We start from the raw sequence: 21,775 nt of genomic DNA, 5'->3' as shown, positions 1-21,775 counted from the left end.
GTCAGTTCTCTGCCAGTCAATATTTTTAGGCGAGATTCTCGTCTTCAGGAACTCAATCACCTTATGGGTGATGGTGCACCTGTAACTCTATCTCTTTCCAGTTCACTCATCGGCCAATCTACTGCTCTCTTGCATTCAACCCACAAATCAGCTGGCACTACTATCTCCAACAGAGTATTCAGGTCTTCCCACAGACATTTTGAAAGCTTCACAAATCTATCTGTCTGCTGGTACCACTCAACCAGTTTCTCCCTCAGCTTTGGATAATCATTTGTGAATGACAGAATATCACTCCTGTGCCAGGGAACATGAACAAACTGCCCTCCTGGAATTTCCCTCATTGGTAAAATATGTACTAATCCTTTTCTTTCTGAGCACTTTCAGACCCTTCTTGTGGATCTCATTTTCATTTATCCTTCTTCTTTGCCCATCTGCCGTCCCACTTCTCTAATGTTCCCCAATTCTGAGCACTCTGCAATAATTCTTTGAGATGCGCTTTCATCCCTGCTGATCTCATGTGTTCAAAGTCTTTTGCCTCAAAATCTAATCTGTAACTCCTTTTCAAGTGCTTTGTTTTCTCAATGTATATGTCATTCTTTTCTGCCAAATCTGCCAATTTCTGATGTATCTTGCCCACTTCTCTTGTAATTCTTGGACACAAGTATCTCTGTTCTTCTTCAGTATAGGATTCTAACCTATTCACTCCCATTGATCCCTCAACTAGTTTGGTTATTTCTGTAGCCAGCCTCACACGATCAATCTGCTCTTCTCCCTTAGATGTGTTTCATGGAGTATTCAGACCGTCTAACCACTCATTTAACTGCTGTGTTGTCAATCGCTGTAATGAAACATTACTTGCGTTCGTCAAAGGCACCTGTTGTATCACTGCCCCTGGAGTTTGCAGTGTCAAAAGCTTCAAGCTCTGACTTACACTCAGACCATTTATGGCATCTGGAAGTGCCACAAGTGGACTAAGATCCATTAATGGTCTAGATCCATTAAAGGTCTGACCCATAGATGAAACCACTTGCACATGCTTACTCACCCCCCTCCTCAAGAGGCTTTGTGACATTTCACCCTGTTCTCCTTTAATCGTCTTCTTCTGCACAAACAATGGTACCGCTGGACCAACAGTAATTGGCAACAATATTGCATCTGGTGCCGCTCTGACACCCGCATTTTGTGGAAGGGCGATTCCCATGCTCTGATTCATTACTATTGTTACATCTGACTGTGTCCCTGTCATTGGTGTGAACTTCGGCAAATCCTGTGACTGTGCCTGAGGCATCAACATTGGATTCGGCTCAGTCTGAACTAGCATCGGCCTCGGAACCACTTGCTCCGTCGGTACCACTAAGTTCGAGGTTGTCTCAAGAATCGGTATCTCTGGATAAATTCTCTGTACCAGTGGTGGGTGCGTCTGCGCCTGCACTACCGATGTAGTCACTGCATTAGGAGTACTCTGCACTACCCCCTGTACCTGTCAATTATCTGCTTGCACTGGTCCTGCTGCCCCGACACTTGAGCTGGGGCAGTTGGAGCAGAACTAGTACTTAGACCCCCCTCATGCACCTCAAATGGTGGAGGTCGGTCTCTCAACACCTGAGTAATAAGATCCTCAACATCTGAATCTTCCTCTTCTACGTAGGTCTTTTTCTTCTTCTTACTCCCTGATGAACTTTTATCACTAGTTTTCTCTTTCCCTTATGACTCATCTTCCCCTGTGATAGCAGGAAACAACTTAACATCCTGTAATGTCAATGTTCTCCACCTCTTATGTTCCCAATCCCATCTTGCTTCTGCCAGAGACTTCTCTGACCTCCTTGTTCTCCTCTGGAATTTGATTTCTTGTTGCTGTCTTGCTATGAACTCCCAAACTGCTAATGCCTCAAACTGTGCTGGTCTCTGAAGAGGTTTTGTCTCATACAATGTCATCCGCAACTGATCCAAAATTCTCAAATCACAATATATGCCGGATAATTTTCCGGTGGGGTAGGCTCCCCCACTGTCGCTTTAATGTATGCATCACCCTTCATGGCACTCCTAAACACTTTGAAAAACGTCATCTTTCTCTGTGGTATTTATTCGATTCAATAAGGAAATGACTTTTACTCCCAGGATTCCCTTCACCCTCCTTCTCAAACAATTGTCTCTTACGGATGGCTGCCAATCCGCTCGCGACTCTTCTTACTAACCAGCCTATTCCAGCGCGGCTCACTCTGACGTCACACTCGCACACTGCAGCTAACAAAGTATTGCGGCTCGTTCTTCTACTGTCCTATTCCCACAAAACTAATACAATTTATTGCGAGCACTAACAAAAAACCAATAACCAAAACAAATCAGCTAGTTTACTACAAGAAGGAACACAATCGCTTCAGAGACCTTACGGATTTTCACTGATGGCCCTTTTCGCTCGTGCAGCTATTCCTCTTTCTCACTCTCCCACATCCGCAAGCAAAATCGACCCGCAAATTTTACTCTCAACTGATCAATGGGTCTGTCCTGGTGCACATAGAACTCGCCAAATCGCAGTCGAAAATTTCTCTTCCTCACTTAACTTACACACCGACTTGTTGACCATGCCGGATCAACCTACTAAACCAGACAGATTACAACATATAACCAAGTGTCTCCTACACTTGTCAATATACTCCTGAGTCTTAGACCACGCAGGGTCTGTACATCATCAACAACCACGTGGACAACATTTAAACACAAAGCGCCATACACATATGAAGTTTGGCGACTTCCCTACTCTCATACTGCGGAGTACGCACACTCCTACTAAACCTCAACTGGAGTACTCAGACCCCCTACTTCCCTCACATTCGTCACAATTCACCTGAGATTTGCATAAGCCTTTGCAAGCCCAATCTAGGATCTGGAAAAGTCATTTATTGGCTTAAGGGGACATCATTCTTGCCACAGTTGCCATTGCGAATAAAAGATCCAGACCACTATAATAATGAACAACTAATCCTAATTTAAACTACTACCATAACCATTGGTCACCACATAACTAGTTCTCCAAGGAAACTAACCATCAAGCTGCTACCAAAAACTGCCAGCTCCCCCTGTCCTTAATAAGTAAACTTATAAGGGGATGCATATAGGTCGATGAACCTTTTGATTCGCATGGAGTATCCTAGTTACGGTGTAACCAATGTTCATCAATAATCAATACACAAATCAATAACCATTAAGCAAAACATTAATCAGAAGTTAATAACTTTGTACCATGACATTCAGTCATAAATAACCACAACTCAATATACGCCTTATCAATTTTATTTCCCTATTAGTTACGATACTAGGTCATGTGATTAATTCAAACTTTATTCCAAGCAAATCTGTATTAATTCATTAGAAGGTGCCAAAAACATAATCTAATCAAAGCTTGCATTAGAGTACATTCTAAAACATTAGTATAAGTCAATTATTGAATCAGGAATGAATAAGTCAACATGAATAGCGAAGTTCAGCAAATCAGTTAGTCAATCAATTGTCTCTGTGTTTGTCAATGTCATAAGGTAGGAAACTCACCTAACCCAAATTAGCATCTGCCTGTGGGACTTCATGCGAAAACAGTTTTAGAACATAAATTTGGAAAAACATCTAGCTAAGAGGAACTATTTAAAACAGCGTAGTTGGTACCTAGAAAGGAAAGGCACAAAAGTTAATTCAGTCACATTGTCATAGCTACCTATCCACTATATGGATCAGCAACAAAGTCAGTCTTTGTCTTCAGGTCATCAATCAATCAGTATCTCATCGGGCTCTCAAGAACATGAGCCCAATGACAGAATCCCTAATCTCTTCGACATCCACACCTAACCTCTAACATCTCCCCTTTTCTCCCTTTGTCATGACATTATATAAAAGACACCCAGCCTATCCCCCAATTCCTAATTGGTCAAATAATCACCAGTTATGACTCTATCCAATTATCTTAGTTTTCCAAATCTATGAATTCTAATACTACACAGTTCTCAAAGTGTTGATTGGTTCACTGTACGATGTCCTCATCGTCCGGCTCGTCAGGTATCGAAAAGGTTGCATCTTCTTCTACAGTCAGTGTCTCCATGGTTCGAGTCTTGGGAAAGTGCACCTAGTATGCTTTACACCGGTTTAGATACAAGTCTGTCGGTTCACGCATAGTATTTTAGCTGAGCAGACTTTATTGAACAATAAGCGGTTCATGGTCAGTTCAGCACATCAGCGTCTCTACATTGCGCATTAATATTCAGCTTCTGCATGAGGCCTGACAAACTAGGCCACAACTTCGGCTAAGTTAGCTCTACAATATAATGCAAAACATACGTTATATCTCTCAATATGACATATTACTAAATTATTCAATACGTTTTTTTATATTTCATACATGCTATTCATTTTATTAGTACTGTTGTGAATCTTGGTGATCGCTCTCCAAGGGCACATTTTCAAATGTGCACATTACTTTTCTACATTAATTACTCAAACTACTTAAACATTCATTAATAATTTCTAATTAGTATATCTACATTATCATCATCTCCCCCTCCCCCAAAAAAAAAACACCAACACCATGGAGCACATTCACTCAGGGGCCCCGTCCGACCCTTGCACTCACCACCCTTACTCCAGGGGACTGCAACCATCAGCTTCATGCTTACATCCATTCTTAATGCCTCCACCTCTTCTGTGACCTTCCCAGAAGCTTGAAAACACATAACTGTCTTCACATTACTGAAGAAACCTACTGCAGCCCCTTCAACGTTCCCCAACTACGGACCGTTCTTCCTGCCACCGTTCCTGGCCAAGGTCTTAGAGAAAAACATCAATAGACACATCACCAAAAACCTCAATGACCACCATCTCCTCGACACCACTCAGTCTGGTTTCAGACCCAACCACAGCATGGGAACTGCCCTCATCGCCACCTCAAATTAAATGCTCATGTCTCTGGACAGAGAAGATGCAGTGGCCCTCCTCCTGTTGGAGCTGTCCACAGCATTTGACACAGTATCTCACCTTATCCTCATTGAAGACCCACAGAGCATCAGAATCCAAGGACATGAACTCTGATGGATTTCCTCCTTCCTGATTGGAAGGACTTAGGGCCTCATTACAAGACTAGTGGGCCGAGTGTCTGCCCACCAGGCCCGTGGGGAGGAGATTGCCACCCAGCTGGAGGTCTCCCCCACCGATCTATTAATGTTTCCACTGACTGACTGGTGGAAACATCCATATTACGAGGTTTTAGCTGGCCAGACGGTGGAAACAGTGCAGGGAGCTGAGGCCAATGCCGTCGCACTGAGGGTGGTGGGCAAAGGGGCCACGGCTGTGGGCAATGCAGGGACCCCCGCAGCCTCCACTACCACTTTTCCATCAGCCTTTTCATGGTAGGGAAAAGCCTGGCCGAAAGGGAAGTCGTGATCAGCATGGCGATGCTGAACCACAACTTTTACTGCTGCCACCCTCTTGGGATCTGTGATCCTGGCAGTAGTCCTCTAGTGGTCCAACTGCCAGGATTGAAATCTGGCAGAGGACCACCAGGAGTGTGGCGGTCTGACCACCTCTGAGAATTTGGTGGTCACAAGACCGCCAAACTCGTAATAAGGCCCTTTGCTAATCATCCTGGCCTCATACACCAGGATGTTCGTGACCTCATTTGCAGAGTTCCTCAAGGATCATCCCAGAACCCGACCCTTTTCAAAGCATACATGATTCCTCTAGCTAGCATCATCTGCTCTTATGGCATTAATGTCCTCTCCTATCCCAATGACAACCAACTCATTCTCTCTTTAACAGACAAGATGCACAGTATACGGATCAAGTTCAATGTCTGCATGACTGAAATCACCCACTGGAGAAAAACCAACTAACGCTGAACACCAACAAAACCAAAATCATGGTCTTTGGAAAGAGCACATCACCATGGGACTCAACCTGGTGGCCAACAGAGCTAGGCCCGACACCCACCCCAACACCCACACTAAGAAGCTCGGGATCATCACCCTGAAGATGCTGAGGAAGATTTTTTACATGGCTTCCAAATAGCACCTGAAAAACCATTGCACAGGCCCTGGTCACAAGCAAGCTCTACTACGGGAACACACTCCATGCAAGGACCAACAAAAATCTCACTAGAAGGATGCAGACCATTCAGAAGTTGGAGGCCAGAAGCTCTCTCAATCTCTCACGCCACACTCACATCACACCATGTTTGAAGGAGCTCCACTGGCACCCCATTTAGAAATGAGCACTATTCAAACTCTTCACCCACATTTTCAAGTCACTATATAACACTGGCTCACCATACCTTAACAATTGCTTCTACTTTCACAAACCTTCCAGACACCGCTGCTCATTTGGACTCATGATTGCACAAATTCCACACATACAGAAACCTAGATCTGGCAGCTGTGACTTCTCCTACATCATCCCTAGAGCATGGAATGACCTCCTGCTACACATAAAAGCCTCCACCTCACTTCTTGAATTCCACAATACAAAGACCTGGCTTTCTGTGTAGTCCCACTAGGCCCTAGACCAGTGCTTAATTTGTGCTTGTTGTTTCCGGTGCTGAGCACCGGCTCTTATTTTTGAGGGCCGGCGCTAAGTCTTCTGCCTCAAGCAATTGCTGGGAGCAAAAGACTCATTTGGGAAAGACGGAGCAAAAAAAAAAAATGAAAAAGCGTCACAATGAGAGAAAGCAGAAAGCTGCAGGAGTGAGCTGAAGGGGCAGGGAGTGGCTTTATATGGATTGAAGAGGCCCGAGATGGCTTCAGGATTATGCTGCCTCATTATTCCGAGCTCTCACATTTAATTGCGGCAGCCGCGTGTTTAAGAGGAGGGCTTTGGGCACCTGCACCTTTTTATTTACACATCAAGCACTGCCCTAGACTCACACCTGCATAATGAAGGGATAGACTACAGGGTAATAATGCACTCCAGAAATCTGCATAACATGACAAAACATAACACAACACGACATAACATAGCAAAGTAACAGGCGCATCATGTAATTTTCTTCGATACCAGTGAAATCAGCTCCTGCAGAGTTGTCATCCTGAACTGGAGCTTTTGAGTGAACCGAGAACAGACCAAGTAGAACCCTTGAGTCCTTTGAAGTAAAGGAACTTCTGGTTTTGCTCCTTTTTTCTAGGAGGTTTGTTACCCCTTTAACCTTTTTAAAGGCTAGAGGGCCAGGTTACGAAAATTCCAGTTTGCGATTTCCAATTAGGAAATCGCAAACTGTGATGTATCAATGTGTCTCAGACATATTTAGTGATTTGCAGTAGATCGCAAATTGACCTACCTCATTAAAATTCATGAGGCAGGTCATAATATGCCACCCATTGTGAATAGCCACAGTCACAGGGCTGGTGGCCTGCTGGGGTCAGCAGACCACCACGTCTGTGGTTGCTTTTTAAATAAAGTAATTTTTTTATAATGCATCCCGTTTTCCTTGAAGGAAAACGGGATGCATCACAAAAAGAAAACTCAAAAATTTTTATTTCATTTTTTAGGAGTAGGCAGTGGTCCATGGGGACATTGGGAACCCCTTCCTTTTTGCAAATGGGTTTACTGTACGGAGTCGGTAAAATAGGAATGTTTTGCAACCACATTCCATTTGCAAAACATTCATACATGTCAGTGTGATTCGGTATTAGGAAAGTGTGCCCTGAACATGCCCCTTCCTAAAACCGATTTGCAAAAGCAAAATGTGAGTCAGTAACAAGTTACCAACTTGCATTTTGCCTTTTGTACAAAATGCATTTCACCAGTCGCAAACGGCCCGATGGACTATTTGTGACTGGTAAAATGGTTCGTACATCTGGCCCTATACTCTCTTTCCAGGTTCCTATCCAAGGAGTCTCTCGAAAGTGAGATGGAGGACTTTCTCATGAAACAATGGGATAACTGCTCACCTTTGATTATCTTTCACCATATCTAGTGATAGCCGAGCAGTGTTGCTCCAATGTTGTTTCACTGATAGTCAGGATTTTGGGGTTTCTGGTTGAGAGCCATACGGTCAGGACTTTCCACATAGAGCCCTCCTCACCACAGACCCACAGACTTGGCCATGAAAGGGATGCTATGCTTGCTGCGCTGCTTGTCTCATTTTCTCCTGGTAGAACGAATTTTTCATTGAAAATGGTCTAAATGGTTGTAGAATATTCTTTGCCTCTGCCATTTTTCAATGAGTTAATTTAACTCTGAACTGAAGACTTTCAGTCCCGTGAATGGCAAATTGTGAATTGGGGCTCTCTGAGATGGATATAGCTTCTGCAGCTTAAGCCACAGCAATCTTCTGACTGTTTTAGCAACCCCTGCGGCTGCTGAGGAAGACTATTCAGAAATTAATGTCATGTCAGATAGAAACTTACCCAAGGGGTCCATGTTCTCAGTATTGCAGGAGCATCTCCCCTTTCTTGCAAGCAATTGAATACAGATTTGAAATCTTTTATCGGAATCTGTGCTGCATGTGCTGCATAGGGGCTAGTCTTAAAAGGAAAAATTAGATGCAGCATAGGCACGTTTTGCAACACTCCCTACTTTTTCTTGTAAGAATCCAACAATGAGTCTTCTGAGGCTAGAGAGGAAGAAGGAACCATACTTGGAAGAATCATATTTACTTTAGGTACTTGCAGAACATCTGTGTCAAATTGCTCCAAAGAATACCTCTTGGAAAAATAACATGGAAAATTAGATTATTCCATATTTGTTTCTTTAATGCAAGATATCATGGAAGAGGAGCTCATCCAAACTTTTCTTCTTATACTCAGAATAAAAAATCTTCCTCTGAGGTCTGGACAGAAGGATCAAAACCAAGCACCACTCTGATGTGCTACAGAATCTGTTGCAAGTAAGGTCCCTGTAGGTATTTGCCTTTTGGGACCACATCATCATCATCACCATTTGTACTGTCATAAGCTGTTTCTTAGTGGCAGGCTCAGTTACAGCAGTAGAGACTGCTTCCTGAATAAAGGTTTGCAACTCAATTCTTCACAGAGTCACAACATCATCACCCTACTCCTCTGTATTGTGTCTCTTCCATGAGCACTTGGCCTGCTCCATACTTATGTTTGAATAGGCTTCTGCAAATAGTACTGATCAGCAGTAGTCTCCTGATTTAGAAGTGGTTCTATAGCAACTAGCTCTCCTCTCATAAGATTTTATCTGCATAGAACACCTAGAAACGTTTGACTTCAAACTTGTCTAGTGTCCACATGATGCTATCAGTGAGAGTGTCTGCTCTCCCACTAGAGAGGGGAGACAAACAGCCCTACCAAACCAACTCAACCGTAATGATCCAAGCATCCCAGAATAGCAGATGGAGGTGGGATGGAGACTGGTCAATGCACCAATTCAGTGCTCACTAAAGCGAAACACTTCACAAATGATTCCAAACCATAAAAAGGTAAGACCTTATCTTGAGTTCATGCGGATGTCAGTAAAGTAAAAAGCAATGCTGAGAGATGTGAGTAACCATAAGTGCGTGAGAGTAGTGCATTTCTTTCATTAAAATAAAGAAAGGACTCTTGTAAGTAAGTTCTTTGAGGAGGTGGAGCATCTCAAGATGTAAGAACTGTGTGGTTTAGGACAGGATTTGAGGTAATGTATTTTCTGCTCATTTATGACTGCCGTTTTCTCTGAAGTGGCTTGGATACAACCTGCAATCTGCTGGCAGCACAGGTGCATCCTGTATTGGAGCTGTTCAACTTCCCACATAACAGGGTACTCTCCACTATTGAAGGCTGTCAAGCAAAAGCCAATGATAATGTGACCAGGGGTGCAACACAGACCTGTGCAACACCTTTGACAAAAGTGGGCTCCCAACACTTCAGGGGCCTCCATGCAGCCCAAATCAATGTCTATGAGATATGGGAGACAAGGGGTCCCTCATCACAGTCTTCAGGGGGGATCCTTTTGTGTTACCAGAAGTTAGATTATTAGTTGGGGTGCATAGTAGTCCAGCCCAAGTAATAATGACACTATGCTTGGCAGGCCCAGTAAACGTTTCAGTAATTTAAACCTGAGCTCAACCCCTGGTAGCTATGGCACAGAACAGGCAAGCTTAACTTAAGAAAACATATAAATTATTTAGTAGCATCAAAACAGCCAAAAAGTCAAAAAACATAACACAAATAAAATACTACTCCAATTTCTTAAAATAGAGAATGTTTTATTGAACCAAAAGAGACCAAAATGAGAAACATCCAATAATGGAAACTGTAGATATGATTTTTGTTTAATTTTGGATAAAAATAGCACCAAAAAGCTCAAAACGACAACTGCAGACATCTGGTTGCACTAGACGGTGCCGAGGTAAGATTTGAGGCCATCTGTAATAGAGCATAGAATGGATACAGAAACCAGGTTCATCCTGCTTGGAAGTTTCACCTTCTGATTTAGTCTCTGTAGTGGAAGTCAGAAATCCTCAGTGGGGCAAGACAGTAGGTGGTTGTTGAAATGGATTCCATGAGGCTGGTTAGCCACTGCATGAAGTACCGGTGAAGCCATTGGCTCTTGGTAGGAAAGCTCAGACTGGGAGAAATACAAAATATGCACCCAAGAATGCCTTTTGCTTGTCAAGTACTTTTGGCACCTTTGCCCGGAGTAGGTTTCTACCTTCAGACTTATTCACTTTCTTGGAGCTTAGATTCCTCAGTAGGGCAAGGCTGCAAGCTATGGCCAAACAGACCTTCACAAGGCTGTATGGCTTTCCACAACATCCTACTGAAATGGATTTGCTGCTGTGGAAAAGCTCCAAGCAAAAGCATCCTGAATCTTTGGCCCAGCACTGAGCACATTCATCAGATTGACTTGACATGTTGGTCCCAGACTTCTGTAAGTTCTCCAGGCAAAAATCTGTGAAAAGGTTTGCAAGTCCTGGCTTTTAGGGTTTGGCAGGAGGAGCACACTCTAACAGTTACCTAATGCCCTCGGGATCTTAGGGACACCTTTTAGTGGTCAGGACACACTCCAGAGAAGCCACCAGCATGGTCCAGGGCAGGTACAGTTAGAGTTTGTCAACTGGGCTCTACAGCAGTGTGGGATTCTTGCAATTTTTGTGTTGTTCTTCTAGCTAACAGGAGGTCATCCATCCATTAGAGTCCTTTTCTCAGTCCTAGGTAAAAGTAGTAGCAGGTCTAGACCTCTGGGGTCTCCTCACAGGTCAAAGCAACAGGTGCAGTCCTTTTTCTTTCTTCCGTAGGTTGAGGGGTGTTCTGAAGGTGGTACTAGGGGTGCCACCTTTATGTCCAGTTCCTGCCTATGGCTAGGAGAAACTACTGGCCACTCTCCAACCAATGGGGTAAAATTTTGCAGGAAAGCCCAACCCACCTTTGCAGCACTCCCTGTGTCTCTTACTGTAAAACATGCCACTATTCCCCTCTCTACCTAATACCATCAGGGACACATCTTCCTCCCCTTTGCAGAGCTCCTTGTGCCCACCCTGAGATGTTGCCATTATAATGGGCAAACCGTTCTTGTGGTCACCAGTTCAGGGACACCTCCACCCCCTGCCCCCCTCTGAGTTTGGATACAGGTTGGCTATGAGAACAAAAGAGAGACAGGCTTAGGTGTGAGCTATATCTGCCAGTGACAGAGTAGGCTTCCTTTAAAGCTCAGGAAAGATCTGGGCATACCCATGGGCCATCCTGCTCATTGAGAGCACATCTCCCCACACCCAAGCCCTTTGTCCATTGTTTGGGAGCAATACACATCTCACCACAGGAGAGCCATTAACAGTCAGGTGACACTGAACTCTGGTAAAAGGGCACATTTGGCTCAGGTGGTAAAATAACACCTTTCTAAAAGTGCCCTTTTCAAAATAGTGATATTAAATCTGACTTGACCATTAAAGTAGGATGTTAAATTACTATTAAAATGAATCATTCAATCAATTTTCAAGCAATTCCAAAACAGAAGTTCTGCGTTATAAGGTGTTATAAGGTAACCCTGTGTTTTTCCATGGGAGACTCAGCCTTGCCACACTCAAGAACAACTTTGGAGCTTTTTCACTGTCAGGGCATGTAAAACATGAATACACATGCCCTACTGTTTAAATACTTTGCACCCTGCCCTATGGACAGAATTATAAGTATGGAAAAGGAAGGTTTAGGCATGGCAAAATGTTTCTTTTGGAGAGTCAAGTTTTGCACTTTTAAAAACTGCCTAACCAGGCTGCATAAGCAGGTCTGGAAACATGCTTTGTATTGTCACTGTAGTGGTTGCACAATATCTGCCGCAGCTCACTAATGACATTTAACTTACAGGCCCTGGGTACACTTTAGTTCCATATACTAAGGACTTATAGGTAAGTTAAATATACCAATCAGGAGTTTAGCTGATTTTGACATGTTTAGGGGCACACCACATGCACTGGGGCCTGGTTAGCAAAGCCCCATTGCACGGTGTCAAAAACAGCTGCATCAACACAGAACAAATTAAGGTGGGCACTCAAAAAGAGGCATTTTCCTACAAGCACTCTCACCGTAAGTTAGGGGCCTATCATAAATGCATTTGCACACTTCTAGTGGTAGGAACAAAAATAGCACAATACACAGTACTCTTAAGCTGTGACTAACACCTAGGTATGTTAAAAAATAAATCTACCTTGCCCATAGCGCAAGTGTTGACAGTACACCATCCGGAAACCGGGTGTCTCCAGAGCATCGGGTGCTAGTCCTTGAATACCTGCTTCTGTACCGGCCGCACGACTGCTCCAGCTCTTCATTTAGATACGGTTTCATGATTTAAGGCTTATCATGGCCTTCCCCATTCTCCCTGGTCACCACTGGGACCCCTAGCACCCGATGCTCTGGAGACACTACCTTAAAATAACACTCATCTTTCAAGATTTCTACCTACTTGCCTTACCGCAGGTTCTCCAAAGTTTTTCTAGCTGGCCGGACGGCCTAGCCTTGATGAAGTCACCTGAGTGACGAAACACGTGTTGGCTGTATTTTGAAGAACGCGCAATCTTGAGGCAAACTATCCCTACAATTAAAGACACTCTCTGTAACGAATTTGAGATCTCCACGTATTCTTTCTCCAACCTCAAACATTCTACCAGGGATACAAGTCCTTGCTACGTGATTGGACTATATAACTGTGTGCTGTGGTCACATTGTGTTTGTAGTCTTTATGAGGTAATTAGTTCTGTGCCCGAGCGCGTTCGGTTTCAAATGTGCTCGAGGTTATAGTCCAGTTAAATTTATGTCATTTTATTTATGTTCAAAAGGGTGCCTCGTGTATGTATAATGTTTAAAGGGGCACGTCTAATGTTTAAGTTTGAAAGTGTTTGAAACTGAATCGTGGTGTTGCCGTCCTCTGAGAAATCAGTTGAGACAAGGTCCTGAGGACTACGGCAGCACTAGTTGTGGGCTCTTTTATCTTCAATGGAAATAAACTTTGTTTATGGATCTGTTCATTTCACTGTTCTCCGGTGACGGGCACACCTGTTCAGTTGTTCTGGCCCGTTTACTGTTCTCTGTTTACTGTATGTATTGGTGACAGGCACATCTTCAGGATTTTACATTGAGGTACTTTCTCCTTCATTATAGACAAGTTGCTCAGCACATTTTTAGCATGGCCAATTCAAATTTTCCCAACATAAATGCTTTCTTGCCACATCCTGGCAAGCCAGCAGTCAAGTGGTTCTTTTGGTTACGTTCTTTCAGGAAATATTTAATTGCTGTTGGCGCAGATGACTTTGAACCGAAACGCAAAGCTGCCATTCTGTACAGTCATTTGGGCCAAGAAGGGCAACAAGTGTTTGATAATTTGCCTGTTGTTCCTTGTTGTCCAGATGCTGCTGGTGATTGGGATGAGTTTGCGGAGGCAATTGCACGTCTGCAAAATAAATTTTGGGAAGAACCCAGTATTCTTCTGGAAAGGTTTGATTTCTTTAAAAGGAAGCAAGCTGCAGATGAATCTGTTGAAGAATTTGTTTCTGCCTTGAGACATTTAGCTTCCACATGTAATTTTGGGGCATCACTAGACATTTCTTTGCGTGATCAATTTGTGTATAGCTGTTATTCAAGAAAAGTTCAAGAAAGGTTGCTTACATGTAGAAATACAACTTTAAATGAAGTCTTAGATTTGGCAAAAAGTATAGAACGTTCTATTGTTTCTACAAGTGCAATGGCAATGGATAGCTCTGCAATGTCTTCTATGGCTGTTAATTCACTGAATGATCAGGTTGATTCAGTTCACCTCAAGCTTAATAGAAATGTTAAAAGTTACATGATGAAAAATAATTCTTTTCGTTACTGGTGTGGTTCAAAGTCACATTTGGGTAATTTTCAGCTTTGTCCAGCTATGGGTAAGCGTTGCACAAAATGCAAGAAAATTGGACATTTTCATGCTGTATGTAGGATGGGCAAAAGTGTAATGAAAGTTCATAGTGTTCAGGTGCCAGTTGAAGAGGTGCCTTGTGATTTGTCCAATTTAGTCCTAACTCTGGATGTTGATACTGAATTAGATGGCAAGATCAAGGACCCTGTTTGTTTGGTGAATTTGGGGAATGTTATTACTATTCAAATGATGTGTGACTCCGGTGCCCCTATCACCATCATTTCTGATACTTTGTTCAATTTACATTGGAAAGATTCTGTGACATTGTGAGAATCTGATGTACATCCTAAGGCGTATGGTGACCAAGACATTGATATGGTGGTATATTTTGAACAACAAATTGCTTGTTTAGGTCGGCAAGCAATAACAAAGGTTTATGTAGCAGTTAAAGGTCGGCATATTATTGGGTGGACAGACCTAGCAAAATTAGGTCTTATGCTGGTCCCAGGGTCTGATTCCCCTGTCCAAATTTCTAATGTTTCTGTCTCTTCGGTACAGTGCTCAAGTTTATCTTCTCAGGAAAGTATATTGAAATCTTATCCTGATGTATTCACTGATAGCATTGGTTGTATAAAAAACTATATTCATTCTATAAAGCTTAAGAGCAAATCGGTTCCCATTGCGCATAAGTTGCGCCCTGTTCCATTAAGTATCAGATATGAGTTGAAAGAGTTATTAGATAAAATGTTGAAGGATGGAATTAACAAGGAGGCTGGTCCATCGGAATGGGTAAGTCCTATTGTTATTGTGCGGAAAAAGGACAATAGCATTAGGCTCTGTGCTGACCTTCGTAGCCTCAACAAAAATATTATCTGTGAATCACACCCTTTACCTAAAATACAGGAACTGTTAGCAAATATTGGTACTGCTAAACATTTATCGTTATTGGATCTCAAGTCTGCTTATCATCAGATTCCTCTTGATGACATATCACAAGATTTGACTACATTTGTCACTCCTTTTGGAAGTTTTAAATTTACTAGACTACCTTTTGGATTAGCTTCAGCGGCCAGTGTCTTTCAGAGGTTGATGGATACAGTGTTGGATGGTATTGTTGGAGCTCGGGCTTTCCAGGATGATATTCTTGTGTTTGCAAATAGTGCCTCTGAACATAACAAAATTTTAGCTAAAGTGTTTGATAGATTCAGACAGTTTGGTATTACTCTTCGAGCTGACAAATGTAGATTTAATGTTCAAAATTTTGACTACTTGGGGCATAGCATTAGTCCAGAAGGTATTTCTCCAAAGTTCTCACTTATTAAGGCTATTCAGGATGCACAACCTCCCAGAGATAAAGATACACTGAGGTCGTTTTTAGGTTTAAGTGAATATTATTCATGCTTCGTTAAGGGGGATGCTTACATTGTGCAACCATTGAGGAATTTACTCAAAAAAGGGTCTAAGCATGTTTGGACTAAAGATTTGGATGAATCGTTCATTACACCTAAGAACATGATAGTGACTGCACCAGCACTATCTCCTTTTGTTACAGGCAAAAAGTGTATTATCACTGTGGATGCCAGTCAGAATGGTTAGGAGCAGTATTGTCACAGTTTGATCAAGGTATTGAAAGCACTATTGCTTTTGCTTCACGTTCCCTTTGTAGGGCTGAATCACATTACAGTTCCATTGAGCGTGAAGCATAAGAATGTTCATGGGCAGTAGAAAGGTTTAAAAACTTTATCTGGGGTGTGAAGTAATGACTTATTCACTGATCATAAGCCATTACTTCATCTTCTTAATGGTAATGGTTCTGGTAGAGCATCTTCTCGCTTAGTGAGATTACTTTCCAAGTTGCAGGAGTTTGACTTTGTTCTGAAGTATATTCCAGGTGGCAGGAATGTCCGTGCAGATTGTCTGTCCAGATTGCCAATGCCGTTTGAGGCAAATGTTGACAGTCAGGATGAGAGTGATTGTGTTGTTGCTTTGGTGCACGACATTGTACATGACTCCGGCCCAGTATCACATGAAGTTTGGGTCACATCCGCACAAGAAGATAACATTTTGGTAGAGGTTAAGGCTTTCTTAGATAAAGGCTGGCCGAAAGAAAGGAATGTTGATGCTAGTTTGCGTCCTTATGTGCAAGTTTCTGATGAGTTATCCTTTGTTGATGGGGTATTATTACGCGGAGATCGTTGTATTCCCCCAGTGTCATTGAGGGATGTTCTCATTGGAGAGGAACATAAGGGACATTTAGGTGTTAGCAGTACTTGCAAGACTCTCAAGCAGTTTTATTGGTGGCCAGGTTTGGAATCTCAGGTAGCTAAATGTGTTGATGGATGTACAAATTGTCTGGTTTCGGATAAGCATTGGAAATCTCTGGCCACTCCCCTTTTCACTGTTCCTTTGCCACAAGAAGCTTGGCAGAAGGTAGCTTTGGATTTTGCAGGACCTTTTGTAACTCTTCCAGTTTCACAGAGGTACATCATGGTTTTGGTTGACTGTTTTTCAAAATTGGTTTATGTAGGTTTTACTTCTATTCCTAACACAGATTCTATTATAACATTTTTATCTAAAATGTTCTCAGTGGAAGGAGCACCTAAGGAAATAGTAACCGACAATGGCACACATTTTGTTTCACACAAAATGAAGGAATTTATTGAGAAACACCAGATGAGGCATATTAGGGTTGCATTATATTCTCCTTCTGCTAATGGTTTGGTGGAACAAATGAACACATTTCTTAAAGAGGGAGTTCAGACTGCTTTGGCAATTGGGGTTGATGTTAAAACCTTTTTAAAACAGAAAATTTGGTCATATTTGATTACTCCCCCAAAGTACTACAGGGGTGTGTCCATTCGTGCTTTTACGCAGAAGGTTTCCAAGGTGTGCCATTTGTCCAGACTGGATGAGGAAGTTCAACAAGGACAGTTTGGAAGATTTATCTGAACTAAAGGCAACAGTGTTAAAGAATCAAGTTCGGTCTCAGGAATTATTTGTTAAGAAACACAGAATTAAGGTTGTTAGTTTTATGGTGAGCGATTGGGTACTTGTCAAAGTTCCTACAAGAGTGAGGCATGGTCATTCAAAATTCATGTCTCCTGTACAGGTTGAGAAAGTGTCAAAAGGTTCAGTTTTGTTGAAGAATAAAGGTTGGTGGAGTAAAAGAGATATTATCAAAATCACTCCCCTTCAAGCAAGTAAAATTTTAGCAGCCAAGGATGTTGATTCTTTGTCAAGTTTTGCATTTATTGAGGACCTGCAAACTAGTTGTGGTAATTACAATTATGATGTGTCTGATTTTGAAGATGTTTCGGAGCATGAAGCAGTGTCATCTGTTCCTGCAGATTGTAGTCAGCTGCTACATCAAGCAAATTCTGCAATTGATTTGCACAACTCTGTTAGTGAGAAATGCAATGTAGGAATGCCTATCAAGTTTAAGGACTACTATGTTTCATGAGTTTTTTGTATTTATTTATATATTATTATTATTTATTTATTTATTTATCTATATATATATATATATATATATATATTTATTATCATTTTTTTTTAATCCATTAATGGGAAGGTGTTTTATTATTTTAAAAGGGGGAAGGTGTTGTAGTGTGAGTCTTTATGAGGTAATTAGTTCTGTGCCTGAGCGCGTTCGGTTTCGAATGTGCTCGAGGTTATAGTCCAGTTAAGTTTATGTCATTTTATTTATGTTCAAAAGGGTGCCTTGTGTATGTATAATGTTTAAAGGGGCACGTGTAATGTTTAAGTTTGAAAGTGTTTGAAACTGAATTGTGGTGTCGTCGTCCTCTGAGAAATCAGTTGAGACAAGGTCCTGAGGACTACGGCAAGCACTAGTTGCGGGCTCTTTTATCTTCAATGAAAATAAAATGTGTTTATGGATCTGTTCGTTTCACTGTGGAATTTATTGCTTCACATGGAAGACTAATCCACAACAGCATCCCATGATAAATCAGACCCTTACTGTACAATGAGATCGAGGATAGATGCATGACGTATTGAACGACCAGCATAGTGTTTTGATGGGTCCCTTAGAGGTGTTCCTAGCCAATATCTGGAAAAAAACTCGTAATACTGTCCTACTAACAATGAAACACGTGATGCTTAGAAAGTTATTTTAAAGTGACCAGAGTCCACCTTGTTATATTATAAATGATTTTTCACATTCAGGTAATGACAGAGCATAGGCCCTCTTATCAGCCAGAACATTTTTATTTCTGGTGTTGACGCTTCTGGTGGTGGAAGAAGCCAACTACACATTTTAGGAGCATCATATATTAGGTTTACTATGCTTGCAGACTTTAGCCAGACTCTAAAACATCTGACACTTTAATGATGGAATCTTCCTCTGAAGTGAGTGATTGTACCTGGCTTTTGTAATACGTTGCAAGAGTGAGTAAATGCATTTATATAGTACTTTAAGTGTCTACATCGTCTCTAGATGCCACATATAAAGACAGTGAGAGATCCCAGTAATTGGTCAGATAATCGCCACATGTACCGCGTCATAACCCACATGTATTAATCAGTACATTCGAATGTGTAGGTATTCCCATGAGTTATGTTAGGCTCGTGGAAGAGGGAGCAAAAGTGGCAACCATGCATTGGACGCTTGGTTTCAGAATCTGACTGCTTCCTGCTGCATGGACGATGATGAAAACAATTCATGTTTTTTTTTCAACTTGGTCAATACGAAGTACTCTGCTCTCATCGGTGCCTGAATAAAAAAAGACGAAAGCTCTCGGGAGGCAGCGAACTAATGGAGAACAGTGAATTGGCAGCGACTGCTTCCCCTCACCCTCCGGTCGCTGGTTTTGGGAGGGGCGCAATGCTCATTCTGTGACACGTTAAACAGACACTAAATGCTTCACCCGGTGACCCCTGCAGCCGGGCTTTCAGTTGGCATGTGCAGAAGGACAGACGGTGCGTTTGCTCTTTGCGGTGGTGCTTGTCGCTGTGTTTGGTCGGACAGCCTCTAGCTCGGGGGCGCTGGGTAGGAAAGAGAGCTGCCTGTCTCCTGCCGTCTTACTCCGAGAATGGTGCTCGCTCCCTTTTCTCCACTCTGACAGCAGGGCTGTAACGGCAGCCGGGAGGTGGCAGAGCGCCGTCTTCCCATTGCTGGCTTAGGCACTCGAGCCCGTAATTTCTGCAGCTCCGAATTGGACTGAAAGCCCTTGGTGCCGTTGAAGCTGCTGCTACAGAGGGAGGCTAGAGCTGATGGAGAGCGGAGCTCGGTGCGCGTCAGCCCAGCTCGGAGCTTTGTGCACCACAGGCTCTCCCTCCCCCGGATCCGCCCCCACAAAAGGGACACAATGAGGGAAGCCCTGTGAGCGGAGGACAGGCGCCAGCTCGGGGGACACCGGGGCGCACGCCGCCCCCTCACCGTGGTTGAAGCCGCCCTCTCCCCTCCTCACCCCGGTCGGCTGGACTGCCCGGAGGATGCTGCGGCTGCATCCCAAGGGTCCGAGGGGGGAAGCAACTGCATCTCCGGCTCTGGGGCCTGCAGCAGCCGGCGAGTGAGCGATGACTTCGAAGCACCACTCGGACTGGATCCCTTACAGGTGAGAGATACGAGACGGTCCTCCTCCCGCTGGCCCAGTGTCCGCTCCTCCACAATCCCCATCACAGATCCGAAACGATCATCCATCGCCCCATGTTCCTCTCGCGACTCGCCACGAAAACACCGGCGGGGGGTGCACACTACTACTCCCGGGGACACGTCAGGCCCCATTTTGATGCCATGGAAAGCATCACACCAGGACTGGGGGTAAGATGAGCGGCACACAACTCCTTTTAGGGCATGGCAGGGCACATTTCTGGGGAGTACGCACAAGCACAGAAAACGAGGGTAAACAACACTCACTCGGCACTTGGGGGCGTCATGCCAAGGCTTGCTCCCTACAAAGAATCTTGGGCGAGGCGAGCAAGAGCAACAGTCGCTCAGTCCTGCTGGGGAGACTTGAGATGCGACTTCCTCCTCTATAAAGCCTGCGTGGGAGCACACAGTAGGATGGAAGGTTAAGACAAGGAGCACCCACACAACTCCTTCTGGGAGTCAGGCCTCAGACCCCGCTCCTATTAAACGCACTTGGCGGCACGCGCAGGAAAGAGGGCGAGGGCGACAGGCATACACTGAACTCCTCCCCAGGAGTTTGTTGATTCCGGGTTCATTCTCCTGAAACACCTGGAGGGAGGCGGTGCAGAGAGAACACTGAACAAGAGGGCGAGCTGCACACTGGGGGGTATGCTATAGGGTGCAGGGGAAGGTGAAGTTCCCTTGACTCGGCGGTATAGACTGGCCTCTTTTCTAGTAATTAAAATATGAGTCTTAATGTTATCAATTGCCGTTTATTAAACCCGTGCCTGTTTTAAAGTCAAGTCAAGGAAAGGTTGTGAACCAGACAGAAGAAGGAGAGCTGTGAACACGAGTAGCCCCAACCAGGTCAGGTGGACAGGCCCACCTTAAATTCTGTGACCCCACCTGCAGCAAAGTGCATGCTGCCCTTGGGGACTCGTGTGATCACCGCTCTGGCAGTGCTCACACAAGCGAACCTGGGAAAGTCATGGGACGTTCAGAGTATACCTTACATAGCCCAGCAATACAACCCAGCTACAAACCTAAAATACACAACTGAGACATCACCTCCTGGCGCTTGCCCTCACCCCCTGAGTTAAGAAGCTAACCCGCGTCATTCCCAACGTAAATATCTATACATTGTGGGAAGTAACCAATGGAGATCTGCCCTGTCTTAGACTATTTTATCAACCTCAGTCTCACAAAGCAAGGACTTGGGTCACTGGTATTTGTTTACTGACCCGTTTGGTAACTAGCCTGTGCCCTAGTAAACTGAGTTACTGATCCAGTTCCTGTTGATCCTTCTCATCAGGTGATGCCTTTATTACCGGCCTCATCGCCAGTTAATGCCTAAATAAACTACGTGATGCCACAACCTAGTGCCTTAACTAACTGACTCAGGTCATTGCGCTCTGTTATAACCAGGTGAAATGCATCACGTGTGTATTTCTTAAGCATTTGAACTAACTCAGAATCTTCGGCCTAGCCAATTGAGCTATCTCTTAGCCTTTGCCAGAGTCAAGTGTGCCATCCTCACAGCCTGAGATCCAACTAACTTAGCCATCACCTGTGTAGGAAAAAAACAAACCAAGCTCCTCACCATTCTGGGAGCTAAATACTTGCTGTGTCACAGGAGCTTCTCAACTATCTCCATAGCCTGTGACTCCATCAGCCTATTAATAATGTACAGGATGAGATGCTGCACCACTATTTTCCGTGGTCGACCTAACTATATGACCAGCACGAACCTAAGTTAACTGCGCTACCTCAATAGTCAGTGATGTATCCTAGCTATACCCTAATGTGGATCTTATCTTCATGAGAAAGGTAATTGACTTGTGCTTTCCTTAACTGAGGTATACCAAAGATCTAAACTTTTAGCACAAGAGA

General features: G+C 43.5%; 1 protein-coding gene across 3 annotated transcripts in view; it reads left to right on the top strand.

Annotated features, from left to right (window-relative positions):
- TUB (TUB bipartite transcription factor) overlaps positions 1–21,775 on the top strand; it is a 1,298,762-nt gene that overhangs the window by 819,963 nt on the left and 457,024 nt on the right. The window contains exon 1 of one of the 3 annotated variants that reach the window (XM_069223685.1): positions 19,138–19,871. The exons of 1 other annotated variant lie outside the window; for it this stretch is intronic. In XM_069223685.1, coding sequence (XP_069079786.1) covers positions 19,834–19,871 — 38 coding nt within the window. In that variant the 5' untranslated portion in view covers positions 19,138–19,833. Of the gene's footprint in view, positions 1–19,137; positions 19,872–21,775 lie in introns of those variants that run through there. One more of the 3 variants, XM_069223686.1, reaches the window with a different exon arrangement.

The sequence above is a fragment of the Pleurodeles waltl genome, chromosome 3_1 (assembly GCF_031143425.1).
Source record: "Pleurodeles waltl isolate 20211129_DDA chromosome 3_1, aPleWal1.hap1.20221129, whole genome shotgun sequence".
NCBI classification, from domain to species: domain Eukaryota; kingdom Metazoa; phylum Chordata; class Amphibia; order Caudata; family Salamandridae; genus Pleurodeles; species Pleurodeles waltl.
The sequence above is the reverse complement of the archived record's forward strand: the minus strand, read 5'-3'. Positions and strand labels throughout refer to the sequence as shown.